Source organism: Epinephelus lanceolatus, chromosome 4, assembly GCF_041903045.1.
Source record: "Epinephelus lanceolatus isolate andai-2023 chromosome 4, ASM4190304v1, whole genome shotgun sequence".
In the NCBI taxonomy this organism is placed as follows: Eukaryota; Metazoa; Chordata; class Actinopteri; order Perciformes; family Serranidae; genus Epinephelus; species Epinephelus lanceolatus.
In genome coordinates this window covers 7914342-7932000 of record NC_135737.1, presented here as the reverse complement: position 1 = coordinate 7932000, position 17659 = coordinate 7914342, and the positions used below count along the sequence as shown (strand labels likewise).

Sequence of the window (17659 nt, the reverse complement as noted above, 5' to 3'; positions counted from 1 at the left end):
CATGTTTTCTGTGGCTTGGACATTTAATCTGTCACGATTTAGTTTTTTTTTCCAACAGGGAAATCCCACATGAAACATTCTCTTGGTTTAGGGCCTTGCATCTGTCTCATTGTTGTGAACGTGATACTCAAGAGCACCTTGAGGGAATTTCTTTAAATTTGACACAAGCATCCACTTGCACTGAAATAAACTGATAAGAATTTTGTTGTCAAAGGTCAGTGTGACCTCACAAAATATTTTTCTGACCATAACTCAAGTATTCATATGCTAACTATGACAGCTTTCACACAAATGTCTAAAAAGATAAAACAATGAAGTTCTGACATTTTATATTCAAAATGTCAAAGGTCAACTTCACTGTGACATCATAATGTTCTGCAAAAACACTTTTCCAGCCATTATTCAGTGCCATAACTCAGGAACAAAAGGGGAGACATTTGGTCAGATACTGAATTGAGGTGTCAATTAAGGCTGCAAATATTTCTATTCATTCATCTGAAAATAATTCCTTTTTAAAAGAATGAAACCTGTAAGATAATTGTCCTACAGTTTCTTTGATCTAAACTAAAAGGCCTCAAAGAAAGCAATTAAATCACTAAATCTTAGAGGTCCAGTGTGTACGATATGGGGGGATTTAATAGCATCTAGTGGTGAGGACTGGAGACTGCAACCAGCTGAAACTACTCCAGATTAGAATTCTCTCATTGTTCATTTTTCAGGAGGTTTTTTACCAGGAGTGCAATAATCCACAGAGAACTCTTCTTCTCCAACACAACGGACTTGAGGTCTGTACTCCTACGCAGAATTTGGAGTTAGTGAGGGGTTTTCAGTACCATGAAGCTGTTTTTTTTTTTACCGGGATAAATCACTATGGTAATTTATGCTAAACAGTTAACCTGCTCCAAAAGAGGTTATGCTCAGAGTACTGGATCACAACCTGCCAACACCATGACTTCTGACCAATCAGATCAGATTGAGGAGCCTATATGCTGTTATAGGTCAGTCAAATCATTTCATTATTTCAGGGCTCTGTTTCCACTGGGTTCCACACAGAGATTGTTTACAACACATGATTTTAGCTTTCACAATTTATTTTAGTCTGCAATGATTGCTGGCAGTGTAGCTATTCTACAATCTGATTCATCACTGCAGCTCAGAATAATTAGATACCTATATAATGCGAACTAGGAAAAAAAATAACTATCATATATTATTATAAATGTAGCACTTCCGTCAGACAGACCTCATCAGTCATTAACTATAGGCTACTTTTCCACTCTTTGCTTAAGAAGCAGACACAGTCTGGCGTTTAATCCGACATATTCAGAGTAGTTTTGTCATCATTCACCTAAATAGCGAAAATTACTTTATACTAAAGTGACATATAGCCTTGTGACACTTATACATAATTTAAGTCTTGACCAATGGTGAATTGTTGGATAGTATTTTCAGTGTTGTTTACGTCCCAAGCCATTGTCATTTTACTGTCTCGCAGTCCAAGACACTTTGGATACCGTTTCATCTCATATTATATGAAGCAGCCTACTTCATTCATGGTTCTGATGATGTTGCTCGTAATCAACATCCCTTGCCTCTTTCACAGCTCATGGCTGGACAGGAAAACCCAGAGTTGACAGAACTGGTTGATAACCACCTTTGTAGTACTGGTTATCCAGGTAGACAATGTTAGGGTTAGTCAAACCAGATAATGAAAAGATATCCTAGTTAGATTTCATTGGCTTCATGGTAGTGATCAGAATAAAGCAGTTTAACATAAAAAAAGTGTTTTTCCAGAAACGGGAATGGCCCTTTCTAGAGCCAGTGTTTGGTTTGTCTGGTCTGGGTTACCATAAAACATGTTGGTGCAACATGGTAATCTCCGTACATGAGATGTAGAAAAAATGGCTCATTGTGAGGTGATGAAAACACGATTCTTGTTTTCAGGTGAATATACACTAAAGAAAACACTTATATTATGTTACATTTCTGCCAATATATCCCTCTAAATCCTACACACTGGACATTTAACTATTTCTTTATATTTTGTATTTAAATTTTTGTAATTCATCAGAAATGAGGGTGTGGTCTCATCACATTTGACTGACAGCGGTTTGGCAACATGAGCAAATGAACCCCCTCCCACAACCTTCATCACATTTTGATTTACATTTTGCCAAGTCCTGATTGCTGCATGCAAATATGTCACATCATTTCTTTTAACTGAGCCATTAGTCCTTCAAACCAGCAAGAGGAGCTCAGACAAACACTGCAGAAAGAAATCTCTGATGGCAAAGAAGCACAAGTGTTCAAAGAATTCAAATTCAAAGAAAAAACAAAGTGATTAGGGGAAGCTTTGCAGATAACATGTCCTTTGATAGTTGCAGGTGCACCCTCAGCCCACATGGAGGCACAAGCAGGAGGTTTAATGACGGGGACTCCAACAGAGAGGGTCATTCTATATCATCTATCGTGACGTCATCTATTTTGCAGCAGGCCAACTTGGCATCAGCACAGAATGGTCAACATGTGCTTCAGAAAGCTCTATTTATAGAAACCGTTTGGATGGGCTGCAGTCTCTTAATGTGTGTGTGTATGTGTGTGTGTGTGTGTGTGTGTGTGTTGGTGCTATTGTGCCAGGCTTATGAATGAAGTCATTAAATAAGCTGCATTTTGATGAGCTCATTAAATGCATTGCATGTTTCCCCCACCAGAGTCCCATATATATTCATCAAGTAGCTATCTGCTCAAGACACAACCAGCCAGCAGTGGCAAACCCAAACCTCCCCAAACCATTTGCCAGCATTTCACACCTTTCACAGGAGAACATCTCCCTGCTGTAACCCTTTCCTGCCCAGGGGAGGAAAAAGAAGATGCTATAAATAACTTGAGGCTCCACAGGTTGGTGTGTTGGATGCTGAGAGGCTGCAGGCTGCAGGTTGGGGCGGGGCTGGATGCTGGGAGCCTCTGGGAGCTCCGGTGACTATTTTTTTCCTTTTTTCTTCCTCCTCCATTGATCAGTACGGCAGGGAAGGCGGATCCTCTGACGTCGCCGTCAAGCTGGTCGGCTGCGTCAGAGTCCAGCTGAGCGAAGGAAGAAGGAAACAAGGAATAAAAAGGAAAGAGGTTGTGAAAGGCCGGGGAGAGAAGACGGACAGTGTCAGCGAGACAGACCTGTGTCGTGTTCACCGCGGACGGACAGACGGACAGACATGGAGGGCTCCACGGAGGAAGACTACAAAGAGAAATTATTATGGAACGTTAAACGGGAGGTAGGCGCTGTTTGACGGCCCGTCGGGCTTCACATTTATATCTGTACTGTATTATTAGGTGCCATTATTCACTCGGAAATCACGACAGGAGACTCGGAAGTGTTGCGTTAACGTGTAGCTTGTTTTTCGCGGGCGTGTTTGTGTCTGCGTTGTGTTGGACTGAATTCTGTTCAGTTTGAGTTTACCAAACTGAGGCTGAGTAAATGGACCTGCTTTCAGTTTATTTTTTTTGCAATATTAACATCTCTGTTACTGAACTCTTTAATATTTGCAACCATTTCCTTATTTGCTTTAGTTAAAAAGGACTACAGGAATATTCCTACATTATTGCATGGACTTCAATGTTACCTGTGGTTCTCTAATGAGTATAAATTGAGTGTAATGTATTTTTCAATCCGTTATGGCGTTGCTATAATGCCTTTATTATATTCCTACAAAACTTTAAATTGACAATTTCTCACCCAAAATGCATTTTATATCATCTCATATGCATGTTTTATGTGATATTTGCATAATATCCAATCACATTTTGGATATTATAAAAGTACAATTTCTCACTAGATCCAGCCATCCATTAATAAGCTGGCCATGCAGGCAGAAACCCTCAGTTAAAGGCTCTGTCTGAAGTGTTACAGCAGGGCATCTTCTCAGCACAGGTTGTATTGCTGTCTGTCTCTCCCAGCAGGACTAACATCCTCAGCTCACACAGTGCTACAGGCTTTTTGTTCCTGGTGATGAATGTCTCGCATCTCACAGGCGAGGAATAAATCATTACTCCCTTAACCTCTCTACCCACTCCCACTGTAATCCTCATACTGCCTTCACCCAAAGCTACAACCAGAAGGATTTTCCCAGCACTGAAATGTCAGTGTAAATCAAAGGCAGCTGATATTGTGAGACTGAATGTGGCAAGGTGTGGCTCACTGCTTATACCTCAGTCTGAGTGAGTGTGAGCGTGTAGTTTCCATCATTATAATGGAGAGGAAAGGTCAAGCTAAAAATATCAAGCCAAAAATCTATCCAGAACACTTGAACATTAAGTTATATATATATGTTTACATAAGTGTTGTCATGATATTGGAATTATACCTTGAAAAATATTGATATTTGATACCATTTTCACTACCATGGGGAAAATTGACATAAAAACAACATTACAGCAATGACTTCTCTTTCTTTGATTAGTAGCAGAGAACAGAATGACTGTACAAGTTAGGCGAGAGAGAGAAAGCACAGCTGGTACTTGTGTTAGTATTCAGTATCAATAAGTATCCATAAATTGATATTTTTGACCACACACTCCACACACACACACACACACACACACACACACACACACACACACACGTATATACAGTACAGGCCAAAAGTTTGGACACACCTTCTCATTCAATGCGTTTTCTGTATTTTCATGACTATTTACATTGTAGATTCTCACTGAAGGCATCAAAACTATGAATGAACACATGTGGAGTTATGTACTTAACAAAAAAAGGTGAAATAACTGAAAACATGTTTTATATTCTAGTTTCTTCAAAATAGCCACCCTTTGCTCTGATTACTGCTTTGCACACTCTTGGCATTCTCTCGATGAGCTTCAAGAGGTAGTCACCTGAAATGGTTTTCCAACAGTCTTGAAGGAGTTCCCAGAGGTGTTTAGCACTTGTTGGCCCCTTTGCCTTCACTCTGCGGTCCAGCTCACCCCAAACCATCTGGATTGGGTTCAGGTCCGGTGACTGTGGAGGCCAGGTCATCTGCCGCAGCACTCCATCACTCTCCTTCTTGGTCAAATAGCCCTTACACAGCCTGGAGGTGTGTTTGGGGTCATTGTCCTGTTGAAAAATAAATGATCGTCCAACTAAACGCAAACCGGATGGGATGGCATGTCGCTGCAGGATGCTGTGGTAGCCATGCTGGTTCAGTGTGCCTTCAATTTTGAATAAATCCCCAACAGTGTCACCAGCAAAACACCCCCACACCATCACACCTCCTCCTCCATGCTTCACAGTGGGAAGCAGGCATGTGGAATCCATCCGTTCACCTTTTCTGCGTCTCACAAAGACACGGCGGTTGGAACCAAAGATCTCAAATTTGGACTCATCAGACCAAAGCACAGATTTCCACTGGTCTAATGTCCATTCCTTGTGTTTCTTGGCCCAAACAAATCTCTTCTGCTTGTTGCCTCTCCTTAGCAGTGGTTTCCTAGCAGCTATTTGACCATGAAGGCCTGATTGGCGCAGTCTCCTCTTAACAGTTGTTCTAGAGATGGGTCTGCTGCTAGAACTCTGTGTGGCATTCATCTGGTCTCTGATCTGAGCTGCTGTTAACTTGCGATTTCTGAGGCTGGTGACTCGGACGAACTTATCCTCAGAAGCAGAGGTGACTCTTGGTCTTCCTTTCCTGGGTCGGTCCTCATGTGTGCCAGTTTCGTTGTAGCGCTTGATGGTTTTTGCGACTCCACTTGGGGACACATTTAAAGTTTTTGCAATTTTCCGGACTGACTGACCTTCATTTCTTAAAGTAATGATGGCCACTGGTTTTTCTTTAGTTAGCTGATTGGTTCTTGCCATAATATGAATTTTAACAGTTGTCCAATAGGGCTGTCGGCTGTGTATTAACCTGACTTCTGCACAACACAACTGATGGTCCCAACCCCATTGATAAAGCAAGAAATTCCACTAATTAACCCTGATAAGGCACACCTGTGAAGTGGAAACCATTTCAGGTGACTACCTCTTGAAGCTCATGGAGAGAATGCCAAGAGTGTGCAAAGCAGTAATCAGAGCAAAGGGTGGCTATTTTGAAGAAACTAGAATATAAAACATGTTTTCAGTTATTTCACCTTTTTTTGTTAAGTACATAACTCCACATGTGTTCATTCATAGTTTTGATGCCTTCAGTGAGAATCTACAATGTAAATAGTCATGAAAATAAAGAAAACGCATTGAATGAAAAGGTGTGTCCAAACTTTTGGCCTGTACTGTATATATATATATATATATATATACACACACATGAGAACGAGAGTGTTCCCTGTTTGTGAGACTTGCATTCACCAAAATGATGACTTATTGCAATCAGGATTTTGCTTTTGGTGGTGAGTGGTATCAGATGCATCCACCATAGCTTGTTCTCTAGTGCACTGGCACCACTGCAACTGATTAAAAAAATGTAAGACGGCTGTCGTGTGAATGTGATCACAATAGACAAAAATACATATAAAAACTTTTACTTTAAAAGTGTTTTTAAAATTAACGAAATTGCTTCTGTTGTCATGGCTACAAAGGTGGTTTTACATAGTTCATCTCAGTATGTGATCTATGCAGTATGTCAGTCATACTCCTCTTGTTCAGCCTGTGTCTTCTTTTCCTTAAGGTTGATGCAGTTTGTCTGTTTTTGGCGAATGTACGTACCTGCAGTTTGATCTTTACGGTCTGTATGTGGCTTTGGATTTTTACACAGAGTGAAGGTTAGACCTCTTTTATAGCTGACAAATGCTGCTCATTGGCAGGCTCGCGATTGGCAGAGATTTCATTTTGATTGGTTAGACAAAGTTGTTGTCAGCTCCACCTGAGTCAACTCAATGAAAAGTCCAAGTGAAGACTCCCAATTGGGGTTGAGTCTGAGTCAAGGCCAAGAAAAAAAATAATGATCAATCCCTATTCAATATTCATCATACTGTACTGTTGTTCTTGTGGTGAGAGTCAGCTGTGGTATAACTTAGATTCAGAAAAAGTTAAAATGTGGAAGCAACAGGAAAAAAACAAAAATTTGCCTAAACCTTGCATTATTTGCCAAGTCTCAGTCAAAACACCCAAGACATTAACATATGTCCAAGTTGAAGCACCGACATTGAGGTACATCTGACATAATAGAGAAAAGTGTCTTGAGATTGGACTAGAGTATTTCAGCCCGTTTACTTGCTGGGACAGACCAGGGATTATACTAGAGATATGTATTGCTGTACTGAGTGTTGTGCTGCAGTTGTCAGGAGCCCCCAGATTCCTAATTGGGCGCCTGACTCTATAGGGTTGGTCTGGTGTAAAAACTTTCAGATTGGTTTGATATTAAGCCAAACACCGTTCCGCACCAATTTAACAAACTTTACCACTAGGCATTGCACTTTACTCAGCAGCCCCTCACACATGGAACATGATGACACCATGTCCTAACAGCAAACAAGTCCGACTTATATATGTTGTATTGCGTAACATGGCAGCTGTCTGTCCACAATGAATGCATTAAATATGCATTTACCTTACGCCTTGTTAATAAACCACTTAGCCATCAGCTGTGTCCTTGAGATCATACATAAGACAAAACCACATTATATATGGGTGACTACTTGCTATCTTCCTACATCTGTACCTTTTAAACAGAAAACGCACATTTTATATTGTAATATTTACTGGAAAATACATACAATATATCAAACAGCAAGTTGCCTAATGTTAGCTTGTTATTAGCGAAGATCATTTGGCGATCCTTCTCCAGCCACCTGCCACCTTATTTAGGTTTTTGTTGTAAAATAAGAGGTTTCGTATAGATAATTACTCAGTTTACCTTTATAAATCAGCCATTCCTCATCCATTACGGCACTGTTTTAAAGAGAGCAACAGGAAAAATTAGATACAGGGCGTCTGACAAAAGTTAAGCTGGTTAAGACAGCTTCACTCACAGACAGTTAGGACACCTTTTTTGTCAGCTTCAAATCCAAGATGTTGCCATATTGGCAGTTGTAGTTTTCCTGAGAGATTAACTCTGCCATGTCTTGTCTCGTCACCCCAAAAAACACATGAAGTTTCTAGTAAACAAACACATTGTGCGCTGCTCTTCCCTCTTCCACCTCCGCTGAAATTTGATCTCTTCCTATTGGTGGTGCTTTGCCCCTGGTCTGTCAGACATTAGTGTTTTCATTTGTTCATCTGTTTATAAACATATGAAGATATCACTATATTAATTACATTGTCATATTGCTTATTATACAATAAGTTGGATTTAGTGTGGTGACACCGTCTGCACAGGTTGCTGATGAAGGCTTCTTTTTATTTTGCCAGAGCCTGTTATAATGACAGATGCCAGTTAAGCCACTTTGTATAAAATCAAACCACATTAAGCCTGTACACTTGACCAGAGCAGCAAAACTGGAAATTGACTCAACTCTACCTGACATTCCAAATCTGGTATTTAAAGTAAGTAAATTTCTGTCATGTGTAGAGCCGTTCTGATACTAATTTAAAGAATGGCAGAATGCATACATGATTGTGAGGGCTCAGGTTGAATATCGAGGCTAAATACTTTTCTGTCCTCCTCCAGCCATCCCACAGTCACCCACGGGTTTGGGTCTTAATTAAATCATCACGATGTCTGTAAGGCTGAAAATAGCTTAACTTCTCAGGATGTCTGGAGGCGGCGGTGATCTCTGTCTCCTAAACTCAGACCATGAGGGAAATAAGGAGGAACATTGCATTCTTGGGTCACTGGGCCATTGCGAGTGCCGTGTTGATGCACCAAGCTGCATCTTCAGACACACCTCATGCCATTTTTACTTTGTGCTCATAAATTCTTTATGTTTCCTGGTTGTTATCATTTAAAGAAACCTACTTTGTGTGTCAATGGGATGTTTTGTAGGGTCTTTGCATTGCGCTATAAGATTTTTGAAGTAGCATGGAAACTCTTGTTACATGTTGGCGGTCATGGTTGGTTGTGATACAGTATTCCCATTAGTTTCATGTTTTCTCCTCTTTTGTTCTAAAGCTTAGCATACATGATAACATCAGAGTGTGATGTTAGCGGTCTTAGCAGTTATGTTTATCCAAGTGGTTGTTGGGATTCAGAGCGGCCTTGGTTGAGCTCAGATTGCAGTTTTTGGAGACAGTGAAATATGACTATTTTCTGTACATCAGATAAGCCCAGAACCAATGTTTTTTATAGGGTTTTAGGCTGAGATCACTTTTCCTTAACATGAAAGAATTGCTGTTGCCCCAGAACCATATTGATCTGTTGTTTTGCAAATGTAGTGTGCTGTCAAAAAATGCAACATTTAGCCGATAGCAGATTGTTATTGTATTCTCTGTGTGTATCCAGTCTAAAAATCAATGGTGTGAGTGGCCACAGTTCATCCATGGGATGCTAGTCAATGCCTTCTGACATTTAAAAGCATAGCAAACTGGGAGAAACTGGTTTGTACAAAGCTCACTAGCTCCTGGTTTAAAGCCCCCTGTCTCTTTAAGCAGCACTCAGCTATCTCAGTATTGCTTGGCAACTGAAAGCTTTAGCAGCTCCCTAAGAAGTTAAATTGCATCAGTTGGCAATTAATATCACAGCAGTGTGGCGGCCCTGTCAGGTGGTTTCTTGTAGAGACACAAAAAGTGCCTTTCTGGACCTGCTACCATGGATCCTTTGGTTTTTGTCTTCATAGGATTCTCTGTGTAGTTTTAAGTATTAAGGACATGAAGTCCATCTTCTGCTGTTAAGAAATGTTGAAGCTGCAATAGATATATTATTGGATAAACCTGCAACAGATAACAGTCATCAGCTCCTTTAGAGAATCTTGAGAGCAAATTTATTTCCCCAAGGAACTTCTCTAACAGGCAGTGACAAAACAAGATTAAAAAGTAAAATTGGAGAGTACATTCTCTATCCAGTAGAAGAGTGGCTCATTAGAGTTATAAACACCCAGTTTTAGGATGTTGTGTTTCAGACATACCTTGTTCATACTATTTTTTTTAAAGCAAAGTTTATTTGATTGTGAATCCCTGTGCCTCAGTCATTATGACTTGAATGCTCTACGATTGAGTTGTCAGTCAAACCCAAGAGGGTGTAAAAGAAAGCACCTTTTCTTCTACACTGTGTACTGTGCTTTTGTGAGGTGTAGAAGGTGTCATATGCCCAAAGCTCTATGACAAATGTGATAATGAAAGATTATTGAGAGACTGCAGGAAGCACTGTGATCCTGGTGTCAGAGCTACAGTATGTAAAATTGACAGGGTGGAATTGAATTGACAGGATACAAGGCCAGGCTAAGGGAGCGATCACACCAAGATGAAACGCTAGAAAGGCGACGCCAGTAAAATCATTGTTTTCCTATGATACGGCGCCTCTGACCGGCGTTCAACTGCTTTTTAGACGGCCGTTTTTCCGGCGTCTTTTTAGACGTGCGTTTTGCTGAAAAGTTAAAATATTTTCAACTTTTTTTGTGCGTCAGACGGCAGTAGCTAGCACGCATTGAATAAGCGCTTCCAGCGTTTCAAGCGTCTTTGAAGCGTCCGCGTCTCATTTCTGTGTGATCACCCCTAAAAAACCTAAAAAACACTATTCCATTTATTTAGAATGCTGGAAAAGACAAAGTTGACTGTGAAGATATGGAGCATGATGTGAAGATACAGTGAAAGTTGTGTTAACTGCCCTTGCTTTATGTTTTAGCTCTCCATCAACTGCCTCCACATTAATAGCAAAATAATTCATCCATATAATCATATTGTTTTTCAAAGGCATAGTTCTCACTGTGCTGCTAAGGCTAGATACAAGCTTTGGCACATTCATAATGCTGCATTAAAGTTAGGGATGCACCGAAATGAAAATTTGTGGCCGAAGCCGAATAATATTAAACGCTTGGCCAAATACTGAGTAGCGAATACCGAATATCGTTGTTTAGTTTTTCATTAGTTTTTGCAGATGAACCCCCTCCAGATTAGTGTTGTCACGGTACCAAAATTGGATCCCACTGTACGATACAAGTGAAAATATCATGGTTCTGAGTAGTATCACAATACCACAGCGAAAATGAGGCAGATGTGCCTTTTGCCATTTATAAAAAGATAAATCAGTTTTCTATAATACATCAATGATATTTCAATGGAATAAATTACTTATTGACTTATTCATACTTCAAAAACAGCCTCAATGAGTGATGAACATAGGGGGGATCAAAATAAAATAAATAAATAAAATAAGAATCAACCAGCCACCCTCCTCCCCTGACAAGTAAAGAACAGTCCCTAAAGTGCGGTGAGGTTTGTGGGTCGTGAACAGCTCGTTTCTCCTCTGACACGTCACATACCTGTGTTCGGCTGGCTCGGCTGTTCGGGTACTTCTGGGCAGTCCACACGCCAAGAAGAGGGTATTATGGGAGCTGACTTCTCCGTTGCCGGTAAGCCGATGGCCGCCATATTTGACAGGAATACATTACTGTCTGTGTCTGTGACCCCCGTTCAACCCACAACCGGTGGGATTCACCTTTCGTTTCTGCTGGTGGTTGAAATCTGTAGGCTGCTCGCACAGCGTGCTGAATGATTTAAGCCTATTTTGCTCACTCAAAACTATTTTTAGTCGCAAATGCGAGTGCGGTGACTGCGGGTCGCCATGCTGCCAACATTTTACTCCGCCCATCACGGCACGCTGTTTGATTGCGTTATCAAAACATGCCGCTATTATTCGGCCTTGCTTTTAACTTATTCCAACGAATACTGAATGTGTGTTTTTTTGCAATATTCGGCCAAATATATTCGGTTACCGAATATTCGGTGCATCCCTAATTAAAGTGCCTGTGGACATATAAATATATACCTGATATTTTTGACAACTTCTCTGCATTCCAAAAAATGTTTTTGTTGCCATAGTTTTGGTTAAACCAGACCAAGAATCTACAGCCAGTTTAAAATGTATGTGGCTACAATGCTCATGTAAAGAACAGTGGTGGAGCCAGAAAATTTTCTGTGGGGTGGCCAGGATGGTTATGTGATCATTTTGGGCTGGCAATGTCTCACTAGAAAATATAGGTGTATTTAGGGCACCTAAACCACACACATCCACAATATTTGGAATGCAGGTAATGGTGGAAAAGATCAAATAATATTCAGTGTATTTAACTTTTTTTTCTTATTCCTGCAAGTAAAGTAACAAAGATGCTTACACTATACAAATGTAGCACAATATACAGACTAGAGGGTGACACGGGAGTGGATTTTCAGTCCTGTCCCATCTCACTCCCACAGAAATAATCCCATCCCGTCCCAATCCCATGAAAATGAAAAAAAAAAAATAAAAAAATAAAAAATCTTGTCCCATTCCGCTCCCATGTTGTGTTTCAATTACAGTACAAAAACAAAAAAAACAAAAAAAAAAAAACAGTACATGGATCACACAATACCTACCTTAGTTGAATATACACCCAAATATGACATCTAATGTTGTGTTTTGATGTTTATTGCCTAATTATTTTAACATTCACTCCACCTGTTGTGATGCTGTTCAGAATGACAAACACATTTGATTTCTGATGTGGTCAGACAACACGTCATAAGAACCAGTTCTGAAAGAGAAAAATGTAGTTAAAGTATTGCAGTAGAAGTAGTGTTTGGTTCCTCTGACTGATATTATTATATATGACATCATTAGATTATTAATACTGAAGCATCAGCGTTAGAGCAGCATGTTACTGTTGTAGCTGCTGGAGGTGGAGCTAGTTTCAACTACTTTATTAAACACTTGACTATTGTTATTATGATTAGGCCTGTCATGATAACAAATTTTGCTGAGCGATTAATTGCGTCAGAAATTATTGCGATAAGAGATAATATTGTGTAATATTGTGCTTTTAAGACCATTTTTATCGTTGTTGTAATTTTGCTGTTTTTAGACCATTTTTTAAACTTACTCTCACTTCTGACTCTCAGGTGTGCAGTTAAATTCAACATTCACAACTTTATTCACAAAAGGACACGCCATGTTTCTCCTTCCTGCCACACGCTCAGTAGGCGATCAACCTCAGCAGGTTTGCTTCATCTGAATGTGTTGCCATAGTAACTGACTCAGGGTTATGCTGAACTAGCTTTATGAAACAGAAAAGTCAGAGTTTCCCTCATCTCAGGCTGAACATATTCAAAGTTTTCACTAATCCTGCTTTCTGAAATAAGGCCCAGGTCTATAATGAGAAAAAAAAGATAATTAAGTGAAGCAAAACAACTACAAAAAGACAAAAATTGACCACAAATGACCCAGGGGCCCAATGTCACTTATTTGTACATGGTTTCCACGAAGGTATAATGCTAGGTGATGCTGCACTTGGTTGTCACTTGAGAGAAAAGTTAAAACCCTGTACACTTTCATATTTTGGCACTAATTTTCCAATTGCTACATAAAGTGTTAAGATGTTAAGATTAAGATTGTTTGCTTGGCAAGTGTTTTTTTTCTTATGGCTAAGGACTTGATCTTTAGACTAGAACTGTAGATTGTAATAATAATTCTACCCATAATTGAGTTTTTTAATCAAAAATATGAAACCTTGTGTGTTTTTTGTAGCGTTTACATTTAAGGGCAGAATCATGGTCCATGCCAGTAGCTATGCTTCAAGCTTTGCAAGACTGATTTCAGGCGTTGTTGTCGACTGGAATGTGTCACCTGAAAATCGTAATGCAACGCACGTGTGACCTTCAGTTTTAATGGTTGCTTCTAGGTGCACTGTTGCATGGAGCAGCTGACCAGTGTGATGACACCTTGGCTTAACAAATCTGTATGCATCGAGGAAAAAGTGGAGAAGATGGACACCAGCCGGGATTACACCAGCTGTAATCCCGGCCACATGGATCTTCTCTGCCAAGCATTCTGGTAGCCATTGTACAGGCATTGGATAATAAACAAGACACATCACTTTCCAGTGGGGTATCAGGAACCGTAATGTCCTTTATTTCATCAAAACTTGGCTGAATCCGTGAAATCCAGTGCCATTCAACCAGGTGACCCTTTTTTATATATACTGGTATGACAAAACAGATAACTCTGGCATGAAAAGTAAGAAAATGGTCAGGCCAATCAGAGGCTGCCCTACAGCCTGGACAACACAACACAGTCTGGAGCAACTGTTAACGTCACTGATGACATCACTGAACTCACTGAGTCCGTGGTGGAGTCAAATCATTCCACAATCACAAGCACGTTTTTCTTCATACTCCTAAGGTAACCATTTTACAGCTGGTCAGAGAAATACAAAGCAGACCTGAAACCTCAGTAAATCTATTCTGGTCCAGTAACCTTCAATACTCTGACCAGGGTGTTAGAAGCCACTGCCACAGGCTTCCATTTTTCTAATACTATTTCCTCTGTTTACTACAGTGAGCTGCCTTGGTTGCCATATTGCAACTCTTAGCTAAACAGCATTAAGTTGCCTCTTCTTCCCTGAAGAAATATTCTATCATTATGCAGCAGAGTGTTGGATAACTTCTCCCTCAGACTGACACCTCCTCCAGGACAGAATGATTTCTTCTTGCCACAGTTTTATTTTATGACTTCTGCACCAAGAGCCAGGTCTCTAAACTGCATTGATATCCACTTGATATTTTGTACTCTGAGGTGAAATGTTAATTCCCGCTCTATTTTCTTGACCAGAAAAGTGGAGAAATTGATTCGACACAGGATACGGCACTTTTAAGGAGAAAAAGTGATTGCAGGGTTGCTGAAAATGTTAGGAGTTTCATTTCTTTTTTTTGTGTAAAGCTGCAGCAGGTCCAAGACGAGTAAAGATAGATTGATTTCAGTAACTCGTCCTTCAGAGTCTGCTATCACTGCAGCAGCATTGCAGCCCTCCTCCTCATACACAAACCCTACCAGGGCATGAATAATTACCTCATTAATGACTGTGTCTCTGCTGTGGCCTAACAATAGCTGATTAGGATGGAACCATATTATATTCCAGCTCCTCAGACGAAGAGGAAGGGAGGCACCACAATACACAGAGACAGGAACACAATATCATTTAAAAAATGCACACAGAGCAATGTTGAGACAGTTAGGCAATACATATTTTCATCTTAATTGTTATTGCAAACAGCTTTGAAACTGTACATAAAGGACCATAATTGTGATTTGTAAGTTTGAGCTTATTTACTATTAGTTATAGTTGAAATGATCAGTCAGTCCACACACTGTTTGGCAGCAACAATGCCAAACAGTGATGGTGATTTGAGGATAGTTCAGTACAAACTGCATTTGATTGATACGTCCCTGCACTTGTTAGCTATGTTGCACCTGTTTGGGCCAGAAAAAAAAAATCATCTTTGTCATAAGCCTTCTTCACGGAAGACCTTTTGACATATTCCCTTGTAACTGAGAAAAAATGGCAGAATTCCATTTGCTGCTTCATTGTCATGGTCTATGAAGCCATCGTTAATGTAATAAGTAACTCCTGTGCCTTTCCTATTATGACCAGTCAAAAATGTCTTATGTGATGTCACATACTCCCCTTTACAGCTTTACTCACCTTTAACCCAAGCAGAGGTCTAATCAGCAGCTAGAAAAGTACAATCAGTAGAGAGCAGAGCTCCACCAAGCAGCCAAGCAGCCATCATCATGGCCACTCTAGACAATTCTTTTAATTCCAGCAGACGCGTGACCTTGTCTGTAGGCTACAGCACAACAAAGTAGGAAATAACAACAGTAAACAGTTAAAATAGACCACAGAGAATCCAATTAACTATATAGCCTGCTTATGTACTTATGTTAGAAGCGCAGATACCAAGGAATAAATGACAAAGTCAATAAAATCTGTAGGTCTACAAATTCGGGCAGGCAAAATGCTCCTCTTCTGAAATACTTTTGGTGTGATATGACGTGGTGCGGAGGAAGGAACAAAACCAGGTTGGAGCTGGACCATGCAGAGCTCTGCCCGGTGGAATTGTCCCTCCTGACTCCCTTACAGTCAGTATGCATTGAAAATAACAGAAAGGAGGACTAATTCATTTCTTAATGTGCCAAACTTCAGTGTATCATAACATACAGAGTATGGAATTCATCTGCAAATGTAGGGATGCACAGTAATATCGGCACGTAATTGGTTTTGGCCGATATTGGCTTTAAAATGAAATATTGGAATTGGCCAACATATTGATTATATCAGTACGTAATCGGTATTGGCCAATATCGGCTTTAAAATGAACTATTAGAATTGACCAACATGCATTTTCTGAATTTGCACAATGAATGAATATTACATACATAGAAAAGCATTGTATTTAATGTCTCCATCTGCTGGTGGGCCATCATTATAAGAGTATGCATGCATAATAGGATGTTAATTCCACTACAGAGGAGACTTGATGATTACTAGAGGAGAAAAAAGTGAATATATCAGTATCAGGTATCGGTTATTATTGGTCAAATGAGTTATTGCAAATCGGCATATCGGATATCGGCAAAGTAATCCAATATCATGCATCCCTTTGCAGATGCTCAGGTTTTAAATAAGACCACGCTGGATGGATGGACTATGGATGTCGGTTTTTGAGCCACAATGAAGGACAAAATGTGACTCGCAACAGACAGTAAGGCTTGTTGTTATCAGCCGAGCTGCTTTCCAGAAAACTTGTGACCCCTACCAGCCGGTTAAGAGGAATCAGCAGTTAATAAAACAGACAATGAAACAGCTTCAACAATTTTCAGCATTATCTTTCGCATGTTGTATGTTTCTATGTCTTTGGTTTAACTATCAGATAAAAAAAGCATGTGCCCCATGCTTTAAATGTATGCCATAAATACCAGGACAAGTACTAAAAAATCATAAATGATGATGTAATGGTGTTGTGATGTAATAATCATAAATCCTCTGGTAGCTATCTTAAAAGCACTGACCTTACACCATGGCAAAATCGGTAGGTAATGATTGTGTTAGTCAATATTTTTGAGCACTTGAAAGAGGGAACTACAGAGTAAAGATGGAATACAAGCAATGAATTTGCATGCAAAGATGTTAGAGGCTTTAAGGTGGCACTAGTTCTTTTGTTAGGTCAAAATTCAAGCTTTTTATACACTATATCACAAACTAAATAGGCTAGTGCTCTTTTCTCTGAACATGCTCAGATTAAATCACTCATGTCAGGCAAGTGTGTGATCCTAATTTTCTGCCCTGATTGTAATCTCTCATCATCCCACATAGTGAGCACTGGCCTATGAATGACAAACAGTCTGAATTAGTGAACAGTCTGTTTGCATTTCTGGTATTTCCCACATTTGCAGTATTTTCTTTCCCAGGGTGAATGTTCATCTTTTTAGTGTCTGGAAAATTGTCCTCCTTGATGGCCACAGTGTTGATGTGCTGTTGTTTGTCCCGTCATGAACATGAGATGAAGGGAAAAGCAAATGTGTCCTTATGTAACTGACAGTTGGCTAATGAGCTCTTCCCTGTGTTCCTCCTAGAAACCATTAGCTTCAGGATTCTCAGAAGTGTTTTAGAGTTAGTCAGCTCCACTCAGCCGTGTGACATATACCAATGCAATATGTTATTTTAATGTCATCTCCAGAATGAGGTGCATAGTTTGCTGCTGCTGTTAATGAAAATCCTCCTTTAGTAAAAGCAAACAAATGCAAGTGTGTGTCTGTGTGTGGCTGCCACCATGTTG

General features: G+C 39.9%; 1 protein-coding gene across 4 annotated transcripts in view; it reads left to right on the top strand.

Moving 5' to 3' along the window:
* Positions 1-2961: 2961 nt before the first annotated feature.
* The window catches only part of sgsm2 (small G protein signaling modulator 2), a 143642-nt gene continuing 128944 nt past the window's right edge, over positions 2962-17659 (top strand). For 2 of the 4 annotated variants that reach the window (XR_013490938.1, XM_033630905.2), the window contains exon 1: positions 2962-3269. Coding sequence is in view for 3 of the 4 variants with exons in the window: in XM_033630905.2 (XP_033486796.1) it covers positions 3210-3269 (60 nt within the window). In the remaining variant the exon portion in view is untranslated. The remainder of the gene's footprint in view (positions 3270-17659) is intronic. The other 2 variants (XM_033630906.2, XM_033630907.2) reach the window with 2 other exon arrangements.